This window comes from Larimichthys crocea, chromosome XX (genome assembly GCF_000972845.2).
Source record: "Larimichthys crocea isolate SSNF chromosome XX, L_crocea_2.0, whole genome shotgun sequence".
NCBI classification, from domain to species: domain Eukaryota; kingdom Metazoa; phylum Chordata; class Actinopteri; family Sciaenidae; genus Larimichthys; species Larimichthys crocea.
Window position 1 is genome coordinate 18,392,358 of NC_040030.1, and position 14,613 is coordinate 18,406,970.

Genomic DNA, 14,613 nt, shown 5'->3' on the forward strand with positions numbered 1-14,613 from the left:
AAAGAGGCAGATTGGAGTCACCGTGACTCTGAAACATTCTGCTCAGCTTCATGCCTCGTTATCTCAAACAAATAAAAGAGCCAGAGAAGACGACAAAGCAGGAAAAGTGAGCGTTATGCTTCAGCTGGTTTCTTCAGTCTTTATTATGAACAGTTGGACGTGTTTTACCAACGTGGGCATCGGTCCATACACGAAACCCACAAGAAAAGCCGGTTCCACGAGCTGTGCAGCCACATGCAGGGTTATATTTATTATACTGAGTGTCTGCTCAGAACCTCTGTCAATGATTTATCCAACTTCTACACAGTAAATCCACCAGAAATAGCTCTATAGTCATTTTAATCATTTCTTGAATATCGCTGTAAATATTCATTCAGACACCTGCTGGATGAAAAAGTCTCATTTCAGCTTTGAAACCAGCCTCACTCATGTTTCCTGCAGCCTCTCCGAGGTCCATCACGGGGAGTTTAAGTGGCATCTGTTCAGAAAAGCTCGGTGTCAGACAGTCAGACAGAGGCTGCAGTGTCAGCTTCTCCGTCACTTTGTCGCAGGTTTTGGATGAAGGAAGCTGGAGAAACAGATCTGGTCCCAGAGGGCCGATCTGTCCTTTTCACCTTCCATCAGGAGTTTTTCCAAAGTGCACCAAAGCTTTCCAGCTCAGCGAGGCGATGCAAACCAAAACCAAAGGGAAACTTGGCAGGAACGTGTGCGTGAGGGTTTGACTCCAGGATGACCTTTGTTAGAGTTGATGAGGTGATATTTCAGATCGTCCCGGCCTCGAAGGAAAAGCCCAGAAAGTCGTGAAGTAAACACAAAGTTTGGATGTCAGGTCGTCTCCTGAGCGCTCGCATGGTCAGTCATGGTTTTTGTCGTGAGCGATGTCCGGTTGCTCGGTCGTGCTGCTGAAAAATCAGGTCTTACCCAACTCCACATGCCAACAAGCTCCTGATCCAGGCTGCGGTCTCTCTTTACTATAACGGCGTCCTGATGGGCCTCTTCTTCCAGCTTTACGAGTTCTTATGGGTTCACAAGACAAGAGACGAGTAACTAAAGTAACTAAATAAATAAAATGTACTTCAGTAGATTTCCTACTTTCATTTTGTTACTTTAGAAAAGTTCAAGAGGAAACACGTTTAGTTTAAATCAGCAGTTCACCTTCACGTCTCCTGGTCGTGGTTTCGATGTGTCACAGTTGTTGCCAGTTGTTGGCGGCGCAGTGGATCTGTGGTCAGCACCGTCACCTCACACCAAGAAGGTTCTGGGTTCCTTCTGTGTCCATGTTCTCTCCGGGTCTACACGGGTTCTCTCCGGGTTCTCGGGCTTCCTCCCACAGTCCAAACACATGCAGGTTAATCGCTGACTCTAAATTAGGTGTGAATGGATGTTAGTCTCAGTGTTCGAGGCCGGTCCAGATCACCCACTGTCAGCTGGGATTGGATCCAACCCCCCGCGACCCTGATGGGATTAAGCGGTCATGGAAAATGAACTCATACCTGCCAACATTTAAGTCTGAAAATACACGAGGCGGGGAGTGGGTCCGGGTGAAACTTTGGGAAATGCAAATTAGAAATGAGGATGGTGCTGAGAGAAGAAGAAGAAGAAGAAGAAGAAGAAGAAGAAGAAATAAATGGTCACATTTCTTCTTCTACACTGTCGCCGTCTGCAACAGTCCTGGCAGCCGTCCTACATATTGGATTTATCTCGGCGGCGTCCTCGCAGCCTGATGAGTCTGCAGATCTGGGCTCGATTGTTGAATCTGCCATAAACTGAGAAGTGACGCTGTGACAGCGTGCTGAGAGCCGCCAGCCCAACAACGTGGGAAGGAGAAGAGGACGAACGGACGTCTGTGACTGACAGATGAATTCCCTCTCCACGTGTCGCTGAGGCACAAACCCTCCCGGGCTTTTGTTCTTGATTTCCCTCCGTGTTCTTCAAACACAGTATCCAGGACACGCCGGCCTACATCACATGATTAAAGCAGTCAGACGCTCAGACATGAATCCTGTTGTCCAGCCTGTTGTATAGAACTGTGACAGATCAGCTGCCATCACACTCAGACTGAAGTCCATTTATCACACACACACACACACACACACACACACACACACGCACACACACACACGCACACACGCACACACGCACACACACACACACACAGTCTCACTGTTGTCTGCTGTGTGTGTCTTCCAGTGTCTCTGTCTCTGCTCAGATTGTCCTCAGACTGTCCTCAGACTGTCCTCAGCAGATAAAGGGGACAGTGATTCGTTACCAACGTGCAGGTGTGCTCATCACACAGTAACTGTGTATTATATTGTATATTGTGTTATTGAGAAGAATTTGAAGAGTCGTCCAGTTTAATCAACATAAATTAACAAGTGCTAACCATTTTGGAATAATGCATCAATGCACTCTTTCTTCAGATGCACTCTGATTCAACTAATTGTTTTGTTGTAATTAATTAATTCTGGTGCTGTCTCTGACAATAAAGAGTGGTTAGAGTTAGAAAGATATGTAAATCAATAAACTATACTTGATGATCAGTGGAGGGACATTTGCTCTCTGAATACGTCCAGGTTTGAGACAGTCTGCGGGGACGTCACGGAGACTACGTCCAGGTTTTAGACAGTCTGCAGGACGTCACGGAGACTACGTCCAGGTTTTAGACAGTCTGCAGGACGTCACAGAGACTACGTCCAGGTTTTAGACAGTCTGCAGGACGTCACGGAGACTACGTCCAGGTTTCAGACAGTCTGCGGGGACGTGTGGACAGGTGTCCTCGACGACCCGCAGGTGTCCTCGACAGATACCTCAATATAAATGTAAGTTGTATGTTTTTATATTTTGTCGGTTGCTAAGGCTCCACATGGTTACAGAGAAGAAGTAGGGACTATTTTCAGCGGTGGATTAATCCACATCTGGTGCTCTCGTGAGTGTTCATGTATGATAATGAAGTGTGGCTCACTGATGTGTTTTTAATAGAGAAGATATGAGACGGTTCACATTTCAGTCATGAAGGTGTGTTTATTGATGGTTTGGAGAACACATGATCACACCGCGGCGGATCAATGACGATCAGGTTCTGAACAGCGGTGTCATGTTTCTCATCGACCCTCCTCAGGACACATTAAATATTCACATCGATCAAACGTGTCATGTGAGACACTGAAGGATTCATCAACGTGACTGAACACGCCGTTCTCTGATGAACCGTTAGGAGCCTGTTGAGTTTACCTGATCCCCACATCGGACTTATATTCATGACACGAGGATAATGACCCACGCTCGAGCTCTTCATCACAGAGATCACAGAGGAAGACGAAGACAGATTCGACTGCAGAGCCACCTGAGTCACACATGGACCCGTCCCAGCGTCACAGAGGACAGACGTTAACGCTCAGAAATTCTTTGTCCTGGAAACTGAATGTCTGACATAACTTTGGGGACACCTGTGGGTCGTCGAGGACACCTGCGGGTCGTCGAGGACACCTGCGGGTCATGTGACTTTAAGACATAGCAGACAGTGTGAAGGACAGTGGTTGTCGTGGATTCTTTTTCTTGCTCGTGTGTTTGAAGCTCGCTTGGATTAAATCTCCTCATGGAGCCTCACTGGGCTTCAGGGTGGATGGTGCCAACACCCGAACGTGAAGAGTTCACACGTTCACAGATAAAGTTTGTTTGTGATCCGACTGTCGGCCAACGTCCCCACAACGCTTCAACAACGTTTCAGCGTCTCGGATCTGTCCTAATTCTTTATTCCTTCATCATGTCAAAGTCGTCACAGTTCATCCTCTGAGGTTTGGACAGGGTGTGGAAGGTGCAGACTTCCAGCTCAAACACATCGTCAGCTTAGCCCAAAAACTGGATCATAACCGGCTCTGAGGACTCAAACCCTCCAACCTTCATGCTGCTGAGCGGCGCCGATCCTCCACCCTGTTGGTGCCGATGGAAACACCGCAGAGAAACATGTATTAATTAGCACTGGGAGAGCTGGAGTGTTCACGTCGAGCTGCTGCATCCACAATGTCACCAAGACCTTGAAGATTACAATGGAAAATCAATTAAGGTCTGTAATGCGGAGCTGCAGGCCGGGGGAGCCGCCGCCGCTCACGGCTTTAAATCGTCTGCTGGAGCCGAGGGGCCGCTCGGCCCTTCAGCTGATCGTCCCTGGCAGAGGTCAGAGGAGCTCCAACATTAACACCAGACAGCACGGCTGATTACAAGTGACCAGAGCAGGAAACCACAGCACCAACTATCTCACTCACATGAGCTGCTGTTAGCTCAGTCTGTTAGCCAGGAAGCTGCTGTCGTGCCAGAACCGGAGCTCAGTCTGTTAGCCAGGAAGCTGCTGTCGTGCCAGAACCGGAGCTATGTGATCCGTTTGGAGCTGCTGATCTGCTGTCGCTGTTTCTGCCTTCAAGGATCAGGGTGCAGGATTCAGTGTTGACTGTACCCCCCTCGCCTCACCGCCATAGACCAGTGTTTAGTTTGTTCTGGGTTTTGTCAACAGAGCCTCATGAATGTGACACATTTAATAATGTCTTATTGTTTTAACCACCTGATTTGAATTCCATAAATTAAATGAATTTTAATTGTTCTACCTTCTGGATGATTCATTTCTTCATACAGTCTTTCATTAATGAGCTGCTGCCTTTGTTGTATTTGTGATTTGTGTTATAATAATGATGATTATCATTAATAATGATGATTATCATTGTTATTATAGAACGATGATGTGTAAATGAAGCTGTGTTTGTATTTTCTTCTCCTGGACATGCTGCAGACGATGGAAACAGCGAGGCACTGAATGAATTCAGAATCCATCTTAAAAACACGTCTGACCTTTAAAAATGTAACATTGGAAACATCTGGATCCACAGAGCTGCTGCCAGCTGTGCGGCAGGAGTATTCAGACGTGTCGGTCCTCTGCAGACAGACAAAGACCGGCTCAGTCAGTCTCAGAGATCTGTGACAGTCTCAGGTTGAACCTGCGTCTGCTGCAACGTTGACATCTGCTGGCTGCCGAGCTGCAGCACAGGTACCGAGCCAGAACCCCAGAACAGAACCAGAACAGACAGGAAGGAGAGGAAGCCGGGGTCAGACTTCACATTAAGAGCGTCACACAGTAAATACACAGTGTTTTCTTAAAGGTGCAGTGTGTTTTACAGGTTCATCTTTTACAGAGAGAGGATATTATTATATAATATAATATATACTGTATATTCTCAGTCACTCAGCGTGGAGGTGTCGAGTGCTGCCTGTGATTAAGCTCATCACTATTCTCCATATTTGGGTCACATCCTCCCTGTGTACTCTGCTCATTTGCATAATCACAAAATAACGAATCAAAACCAGCTTTTTCAGTGCACGGCTTACTGTGTGTGTGTGTGTGTGTGTGTGTGTGTGTGTGTGTGTGTGTGTGTGTGTGTATCATGGATACATACAATGAGCCACAGCAGTGAACTGTGCTTTCTGTGCTGGGCTGATAAACACTGAGCACGGACACGCGAGATAATCTGGACTATATTTAGAACAGGGTTTTTCAATCTGAGGTCTGGGGACCAGCGGGGGTCCTTTAGTGGGTTCTAGAGAGTCACCGCGGCAGCCAATCAATTATTGGACCAATGTTGTTCCAAACATGTTTAGGCACGGCGGCCCACAAACACAGCATGGACTGAAAGAAAATAAAACTGGCACTTACCTTTGTGGATCTACACGTATGTATGTGTGCATGTATGTGTGCATGTATGTGTGCATGTATGTGTGCATGTATGTGTGCATGGATGTGTGGATGGATGGCACAGCGGCCAACCAACACAGCACAGACGGAACCAGTTCTTAGACCAATATTGTTCCATTAGGCACGGCAGCCAATCAATTATTGGACCAATGTTGTTCCAAACATGTTTAGGCACGGCGGCCCACAAACACAGCATGGATTGTATGTATGTATGTATGTATGTATGTATGTATGTATGGATGGATGGATGGATGGATGGATGGATGGCGAGCACGGCGGCCAACCAACACAGCACAGACAGAACCAATAAAACATAAACACTAATTTCTATGTTAAGTTACAACGTCACAAGCAGCAAACACAACATGAGCAACACAGCGTGTAAATAAGAAAGAAGGAGCTGCAGACGTACTCACTGATCGTAGTCACTGTTCTGAACTTCTTCTGGACCTGCAGCTTCACCACAGAACCGATGGCCAGCTCCAACCGGGTGTTTTTTAAAGGTTTGAAACTTTGGTTCATTCACACACTGCAGGTGTCTTCATTCCTCTGATTTAGGAATCAGTGTCTCCATGTTTGCAAAACGTTTGTATGGATAAATAGTACGGAATTAGAATGAAAGAATTAAAGGAGAGTTAAAAAATAATTAAAGAATTAAAGGAGAGTTAAAAAATAATTAAATAATTAAAGACTCCATGAAATGCTAATTTTATTTTCCCTCCAAAAGTTACTTCCTGGAAAAGACTCCATTGGTTAAATACAAGTGGGTGGAACAAAAACATCCAGCCAATCAAAGCATCACAAACATTTTCACCAATATCCCATGGCGCCCATTGGTTTACTTACCACATTTACATCCTGTTTCAACAGGAAATACATCACATTAAGGAAGTAAAGTCATTCTGCAGAAACAGGTTAAAGTTTTTTCTTCAAAATAAAAGCAGAGAAAATCACAACTCAAGCAGAAGTGTGGTGTCACCGAGCTGATAACAAAGCAACCAGGTTACAGGCGACTAGATACAGCGTCCTTCAAGGAAATCTTTGTTTGATAACTTGGCTCTTATTTTGGTAGGTTTTGTGTTGGTTTAAGTTTAATTTAAGTAATATTAGAATATTGTATATTCGCAATATTGTATAAAAGTAATATTGCAATTATACAACAATTACCAACATACCAAAAGATATTTTGGGGCAATTTGCACTCAAAATAAACAAAAACTGTTTTCATTTCCATGGAAATACCATTCCATGGGTATGGATAATACCTGGAAATGAAAACAATCAGTCATGACAGTAGGCTCCAGTTTACTTCTCCAGCAAGTAGCCGGAGCGTTTGTAATGACGCAGCAACGAGACGCTTTCTACTCCTGTCAAAGCTTTCTTGAGATGGAGTTTCCCAAACTGAATTGATGCAGCACATAAAAACAGAAAGAAAGAGGAATCAGATATTTCTGTTTCATTGCACAGCGAGGACAGAAATCCTCTCAGAGTCTCTGAGGTCTGATGTGAATCTATCGTGGTCGAACTCTTATGATTCTTGTTTCTTTTTCACTGAAACATGAAGAAACCACAGAATCATAAAAAAGACAAATAACAACAAATAATTCATGAATCATTTCAGCTGTTCATCAAACATTCACTCTCTCTGCTTCTTCAGTCTTCTTCTCCTGGTTTTATGTAAACTTAATATTTTTTTATTTGATTTGAAGAGAGACGAGGTGGAATCAAACGGGTCGCTCCAAACTCAACATATTTGTATTATTTATTCAGAGTTTCCAACAATAAGAATACCACAATACCACACGGTGCCTGAAGGCTCCAGCAGAGGTCAGGATTTCACTTCTGATGACAGGAAACACTTTTTATTTTTAGATTTTATTCTTCTCAATCTTTGTTTCCTGAAATCTGATCTGGAATCTGTTCATCCTGAAGGACAGTGAAGGTTAGAACTGAACGAACAGACGAGATGATAAAACACATGAACATGAAGGAAACAGCATCACGCTCTGATCTGAACACAAACATGAATCTCAACTGTTGCATAGAAAGTCCACCTTAAAGTCCACCTTAAAGTCCACCTTAAAGTCCACCTTAAATGACTGACTGTCTGTCTGACTCTTCTTGAACTCTTCACTGCGTCCGTCAGCTGAGACGAAGTCTGAAAGACAAAACCTGGACAGAGACACAAAGAACAACAAAAGTGATTCACACAAGGTTCAGATCATTTCCTGCAGTACATGTACTAATACTGCAATACAAGTACTAATACTGCAGTAAAAGTACTAATACTGCAGTACATGTACTAATACTGCACCGTAAAATACTGCAAATGTTCAGTCAGTTTAACTACACTGTGAAAATATAAATACAGAAATAAAATAAAAAAACATGAAATGAAATAAAAATACTGTATCATAATTCAAATCAGATATAACCACACAGACAGTTACTGATGTGTAGTTTAATAATTTATTACCTGTTTATATTTCATATGAACAATCTGACTCAGTAAAAATACTAGAACTTTATTTTGGTGTTTTTGTGAAAAATAAAAATCTCATTTTTCCACCCGGAGCCTCCGTACAGAGGTCAGACTGATCACGTGACTCAGTTTGACCTCTGTGCGGTTCGTGCTTTTATTTTTTTAAATGAACTCATTTTGCCACCCTGAGCCTCCTTACAGGAGTCTGGACTGAGCATGCGCAGTGGCCCTGTGGTGTAGGAAGTTTGTCTCCTTGTTACCTGTTTGGTTTTGAACGTTTGGACTCAGGTGAGACTTTACCTGCTTCACGTGTCTGTAATGAGCCTGTGTGAACTTTAGTGAACGTGTCTGATGATGAAGCGATGAGTGTTGAACCCGCTCGGTTCGGTTCGGCTCGGTTCGGCTCGGAAACAAACTTTTATTGGTCGGTGAAGCTGCTCAGGTGTTCTTACCTGCGAGCTAACAGGCTAACTGTCACTGCCGCGTCACTCTGACTAACTCATTAATATTCAAATTAATTAATCATCATTACCTGCGTCACTAATCAGCATAACACCTGATAAACTGAAGTACTCAGAGTACAAATACTCCATTACAAGTCACAGTGTAACATTTCAGCTTCAGGTATTTAATGTTTAATTGATGCGTTCAGGTGCTCGTCACTTTAAGAGTTTCTAATAAATTATTTATAACCTGCTGATCGTCAGATACTGTCTGACTGTTTTTATTGTTGATATGATGAAACTTCAGAACTTCTGCTGTTATATATCTGTATAACATATATATACACGTGTATGTATATGTTATTATATATCTGTATAACATATATATACACGTGTATGTATATGTTATTATATATCTGTATAACATATACATACACATGTATATATATATATACATGTGTATATATGTTATTATATATCTGTATGTTGGTTCAGATCTGTTCACGTCTGATTGGTTCAGATTTAAATTGTTTGTAACTTTTCTTGTTCGTTTCTTTGTCAGATCTTTAAAAGAAGTTTGAACTGATCTGGATCCTGTTTGAATGTAATCTATTACTTTCTCCTGTGTCAGCGTCTCATTGATTATTGATTTGTGTCAGAGATGACTTCAGCTTCAGATCTGGATCAGCTGGCAGAGATCGGTGAGTTCAAAACACTAAATGAAATCTCATGTTTGTCAGCTACAACTTTTATTTTGAAGTTCTGCCTTGTAGCCTGCAGTGACTTCCTGTGTTAGTTTGAGAGTTTCACACAGACGCATCACTTCCTGTCTGTGTTTAGAGAAAACTTCCAGAATAATCAGACGACGTCTCCACCCGTCCTCCACCAGATAAGGAGGGCGGTGCAGAGAGCTTCCTGTCTGTACTGATCGACTGATTACAGAAACTTGTTTGTTTACACCATGACAGAGCTGCAGAAGGAGGAGGAGGAGGAGCAGGAGGAGGAGGAGCAGGAGGAGGAGGAGCAGAAGGAGGAGGAGGAGCAGCAGGAGCAGCAGGAGCAGGAGGAGGAGCAGGAGGAGGAGCAGGAGGCTCCATCACTTCCTCCCAGCAGCACCGTCACACCTGACCTGTCTCACCCGTATTACGACGTGGCTCGACACGGCATCGTGCAGGTCTCCGGTCAGTCGCTCAGCCTGTTGTAGCTCCTTGTTTTGGTTTCCTCACACACAAACGGATCCAAACGAGGTGGGCGGAGTCATCCTGAGGTCAGCTGACGCCCACAAACAGAAAGCCGAGTCACATGACGCGTGATGTCATCACGTGATGTCACAAGAGAATGTCAGACTGATCAGGTGGCACAAACGTCTCATGAACATGATGATGACACATTACACTGCTGGATTATAAGGAAGACGTTTAATGACACACCTCACCTGTCTTACTGTCTCACCTGTCTCACCTGTGTCCCCTGTCTCACCTGTCTCACTGTCTCACTGTCTCACTTGTCTCACTTGTCTCACTGTCTCACCTGTCTCACTGTCTCACTTGTCTCACCTGTCTCACCTGTCTCACTGTCTCACCTGTCTCACCTGTCTTACTGTCTCACCTGTCTTACTGTCTCACTTGTCTCACCTGTCTCACCTGTGTCCCAGGTGACGATAACTACGGCAGGAAGTTGATCATCTTCAGCAGCTGCTGTTTGCCTCCGTCACACCAGCTGAACCACCGACGCCTGCTGGAGTACGTCACGTGACCCTCAGCTGACCTGATGATGATAATAATGATCATAATAATAATAATAATAATAATAATAATAATAATAATAATAATAACAACGTGTCGTCTGTGTTCAGGTACCTGAAGTTCACCTTGGACCAGTACGTGGAGATGGACTACATCCTGGTCTACTTCCATCATGGTCTGAGGAGCAGCAACAAGCCGTCTCTGAAGTGGCTACGGGAGGCGTACGGCGAGTTCGACAGGAAGTACGGCACGATAACGATGATGACGATGATGATGATGATGATGATGATGAAGATGATGACGATGATGATGATGATGATGATGAAGATGATGATGAAGATGATGATGAAGATGATGATGAAGATGATGATGATGATGAAGATGATGATGATGATGATGATGATGACGATGTTGTCAGTCTTTAAATGGTAACAATGTTCACAGGTACAAGAAGAACCTGAAGGCTCTGTACGTCGTCCATCCAACAAACTTCATCAGAATCGTCTGGAACATTTTCAAACCTCTGATCAGGTGACCAGCTGTCCTCACGTCAAAGTTTCTTTAAAGTTTCTCTAAAGTTTCCTTAAAATTTCTCTAAAGTTTCTCTAAAGTTTCTTTAAAATTTCCTTAAAATTTCTTTAAAGTTTCTCTAAAGTTTCTCTAAAGTTTCTTTAAAGTTTCCTTAAAGTTTCTTTAAAGTTTCCTTAAAATTTCTCTAAAGTTTCCTTAAAGTTTCTCTAAAGTTTCCTTAGTTTCTCTAAAGTTTCCTTAAAGTTTCCGTAGTTTCTCTAAAGTTTCCTTAAAATTTCTCTAAAGTTTCCTTAAAGTTTCCTTAAAATTTTTCTAAAGTTTCCTTAAAGTTTCTCTAGTTTCCTTAAAGTTTCCTTAGTTTCTCTAAAGTTTCCTTAAAGTTTCCGTAGTTTCTCTAAAGTTTCCTCAAAGTTTCTCTAAAGTTTCTCTAAAGTTTCCTTAAAGTTTCCTTAAAGTTTCTCTAAAGTTTCCTTAAAATTTTTCTAAAGTTTCCTTAAAGTTTCTCTAGTTTCCTTAAAGTTTCCTTAGTTTCTCTAAAGTTTCCTTAAAGTTTCCTTAGTTTCTCTAAAGTTTCCGTAGTTTCTCTAAAGTTTCCTCAAAGTTTCTCTAAAGTTTCCTTACAGTTTCCTTAAAGTTTCCTTAAAGTTTCCTTAAAGTTTCTCTAAAGTTTCCTTAAAGTTTCCCTAAAGTTTCCGGGTGTTTTCAGTCATAAGTTTGGGAAGAAGCTGACGTACGTGAACTACCTGGCCGAGCTGCGAGCTCACCTGAACTACGAGCAGCTGCTCGTCCCCGCCGACGTCCTCAGGTACCGATCCACAACCCGGAACCTCACAGAACAGGAAGTCAGACAGGAAGTCGTCAGTTTCATCGTGTGGTCTCGTCCCACAGACACGACGAGAAGTTACGAGCCGCTCAGACAGACGGAGCTCCTCCGTCAGCAAAGACGCCTCCACCTCGACCTCCACTGCCCACGCAGCAGTTTGGAGTCAGCCTGCAGTAGTGAGTCCAACACACTTCAACACAACTACACACATCTGTGTGTGTGTGTGTGTGTGTGTGTGTGTGTGTGTGTGTGTGTGTGTTCATGTAACTGTGTGTGTGTGTGTGTGTGTGTGTGTGTGTGTGTGTGTGTCCTGCAGCATCAGAGAGAAGAACATGGAGGCCGTCATCCCTCCTGTCATGTCTCACACTGTCGCCTACCTGAAGGACAAAGGTGAGTTCACCTGGTGAGCAGGTTGTGACAGAACTGTCCAACACCATGCCTTCCTGTGGAGGGTTTTTCAAAATAAAACTTCACACTGAACGTGTGTGTGTGTGTGTGTCAGGTCTGAGGACTGAGGGCATCTTCAGACGTTCAGCTCAAGTTCAGCTCATCAAAGACGTCCAGAAGCTTTACAACCTCGGTGAGGACGCCAGACCAAAATAATTAGAACACCTGCAGATCTGAAAACATTGACTTTGTTTGACTTCATGATGTTGATGAAACATGATGCAGATCCTGAACTTTAGTATTTAGTGTGTGTATCAATGCTTCCCTCTGAATGTCCAACATCTGTCCACTTTGATCTGCTCTGTGTTCGAGGTCCAGATCTTCTTCGTCCGTTTCTTTCAGGTGTGTCTCTCTGTTTGTTTCTTTGCTGCTCTTCAACACGTCCTCCTTCAGTTTCTGACAGTTCTTGAAGGTTCTGTTGCTCCGTCGGTCGTCGCTGCGTTGATCTCGTCGCTCAGTTTCTTCTTCGAGAACTTTGAGAAGCTTCACTCGTTGGTCTGAAAGTTTCTTCTGGTTCTGGTCTGAGTTGGTGACATCGTGGAGGTCTGAAGACAGATGAGCTGGATCTCCTCATGGTGGATCTGTTCTCTGGTTCACAGCAGAATGATGACACTGCAGACTGTTGGTCACATGTCCAGCAGTCTTTGAGTCAGAAGTTAAACTTTAAAGTTGGTCTGACTGTTTGAACGTGAACCCTCGACTTTAGAAAATGAGCCTTTTGATGATCTACAGGTAACTTGAAACAAGACGAGGTAACAGTCTCCATGGAAACCGGCGCTAACAGAGATGTTGTGTGTTGTTTGTGTGCGTTCAGGGAAACCTGTGAACTTTGACGAGTACGCCGACGTCCACGTTCCCGCTGTGATCCTCAAGACGTTCCTCAGAGAACTTCCTGAACCGCTGCTCACCTTCAGAGTCTACAGCCAGGTCCAGGAGATCCTCAGTGAGTCCATGAGGAGTAATCTGATTACATGGTGTGGGAACTTTTCTGACAAACTGTTCTGTTCTGTCAGATGTGGAGAGCAGCCTGAGGGTCAGCCGCTGTAAGCAGATCGTGGAAAGTCTTCCTGAACATCACTTCATCGTCACGAAGTTCCTGCTGGGTTTCCTCCACACGGTCTGAAACAATAAAAACAAAGTTTGAAATATATATATGTAATATTAATAATAATAATATCGAACTTCTTTACTAGAGAAACATTTAAAGAAAAGTGACGTATGCCTCGTGTGTTCACCATCAGGTGTCTCAGGAGAGCATCGTGAACAAGATGAGTCCGTCTAACCTGGCCTGTGTGTTCGGGGTGAACCTGGTCTGGCCTCGTCACGGTTCGATCTCTCTGAGCGCTCTGACCCCGATCAACATCTTCACCGAGATCCTCATTGAACATTTCCACATCGTGTTCGGATCCCGCTGCCCACCTGCTCAGGTACTGCCCTGAACCTGCTCAGGTGACGCCCTGAACCTGCACCTCAGCACTGACCCACATGGTCTCATCCTCTGGGGCTGAACCGTCTTGTTTTGCTGAAGTTTTTTTAAACTTTTATTCCTCAAAACTTTGACGTTTCGTCTCGTCTGGCCAAGAATCTAAAAGTGTGACGCTCTCCAGAGGATGAACCTTCACTCTGTCACTGTCCTAGACTCTCTGAGCTTTTGCTTCAGCGCCACCTTCAGGACAGAATGTGAGCTTTGCACACAGGAAACAGTATTATCAGCTGATTACTACACGAATATTTGACAAATGAGAGGTATGACGTCGTTTAAAGCAGAACACTGTTTGAATAATTAATTACTGATTAAACATCAACACTGCTCACAAACGTTTATTAAATGTTCCACCTGAGAGGAGTAAGAATGTTTTTGTAACGTGGTTTTATATTTTTTGTTCTGTGATGAATTAAAAACTTTTCAGATGAATTAAAGTGGAAACATGTTTTCATGTGAGCGTTACTGAAGTCTGACGACGTTCAGGCTGATTCTTAATACTGAATGTTTTAAACATTAAAAAATGTGAACGCTGCTTTATATTGAAGTTAAATATTATGTAAGAGCTGCTTCCTCTCAGTTCACTCTAAATATTATTTAATAAGATCATGTCAGTCAGGCTGAATTCAGATTGTCATGTTTTTAATTTTCAGATTTACATTGAATGTCCTGAAACCTGTTACAAACATTTGTTACGCTAATTCACTTTTTAATCACTTTGGTTTTAATCACGAGTATAATTAAAGTATAAATGTGGAAACAGACTTTGATATGAGTTTTTCTCTGAGATCAGCTGGAAATAAAAATTCTGTATTTTCTGAAAACAGACGCGTGAATCAAAGTTTGTTCTTGAATTTTGTTTATTAATGATTCCATTTTTCGTAAGAACTTGGTACAAAAAAGTGAGACTACTCTTGAATCA

At 43.2% G+C, this 14,613-nt stretch overlaps 2 protein-coding genes across 4 annotated transcripts in view; one reads left to right on the forward strand and one right to left on the reverse strand.

Annotated features, from left to right (window-relative positions):
• Positions 1–6,468, reverse strand: part of LOC109140551 (shaker-related potassium channel tsha2) — a 44,423-nt gene extending 37,955 nt beyond the window's left edge. The window contains exon 1 of one of the 2 annotated variants that reach the window (XM_027272240.1): positions 6,154–6,468. The gene's annotated coding sequence lies outside the window, so the exon portion shown is untranslated. Of the gene's footprint in view, positions 1–6,149 lie in introns of both variants that reach the window. The other variant, XM_027272239.1, reaches the window with a different exon arrangement.
• A 1,950-nt stretch (positions 6,469–8,418) lies between these two features.
• LOC104931393 (rho GTPase-activating protein 8) lies at positions 8,419–14,515 on the forward strand. Of its 2 annotated transcripts, none has more exons than XM_027272242.1 (13): positions 8,419–8,507; positions 9,225–9,363; positions 9,631–9,843; positions 10,317–10,404; positions 10,518–10,649; positions 10,852–10,938; positions 11,645–11,743; positions 11,827–11,937; positions 12,078–12,151; positions 12,264–12,341; positions 13,023–13,151; positions 13,222–13,325; positions 13,450–14,515. In XM_027272242.1, exons 2-13 carry the CDS (start codon positions 9,324–9,326, stop codon positions 13,645–13,647), a joined length of 1,353 nt encoding a protein of 450 aa, XP_027128043.1. In that variant the 5' UTR covers positions 8,419–8,507; positions 9,225–9,323; the 3' UTR covers positions 13,648–14,515. The 2 variants fall into 2 exon arrangements, with proteins under 2 accessions (XP_027128043.1, XP_027128044.1); XM_027272243.1 differs by having other exon boundaries at positions 9,322–9,363.
• The last annotated feature ends 98 nt before the right edge of the window (positions 14,516–14,613 follow it).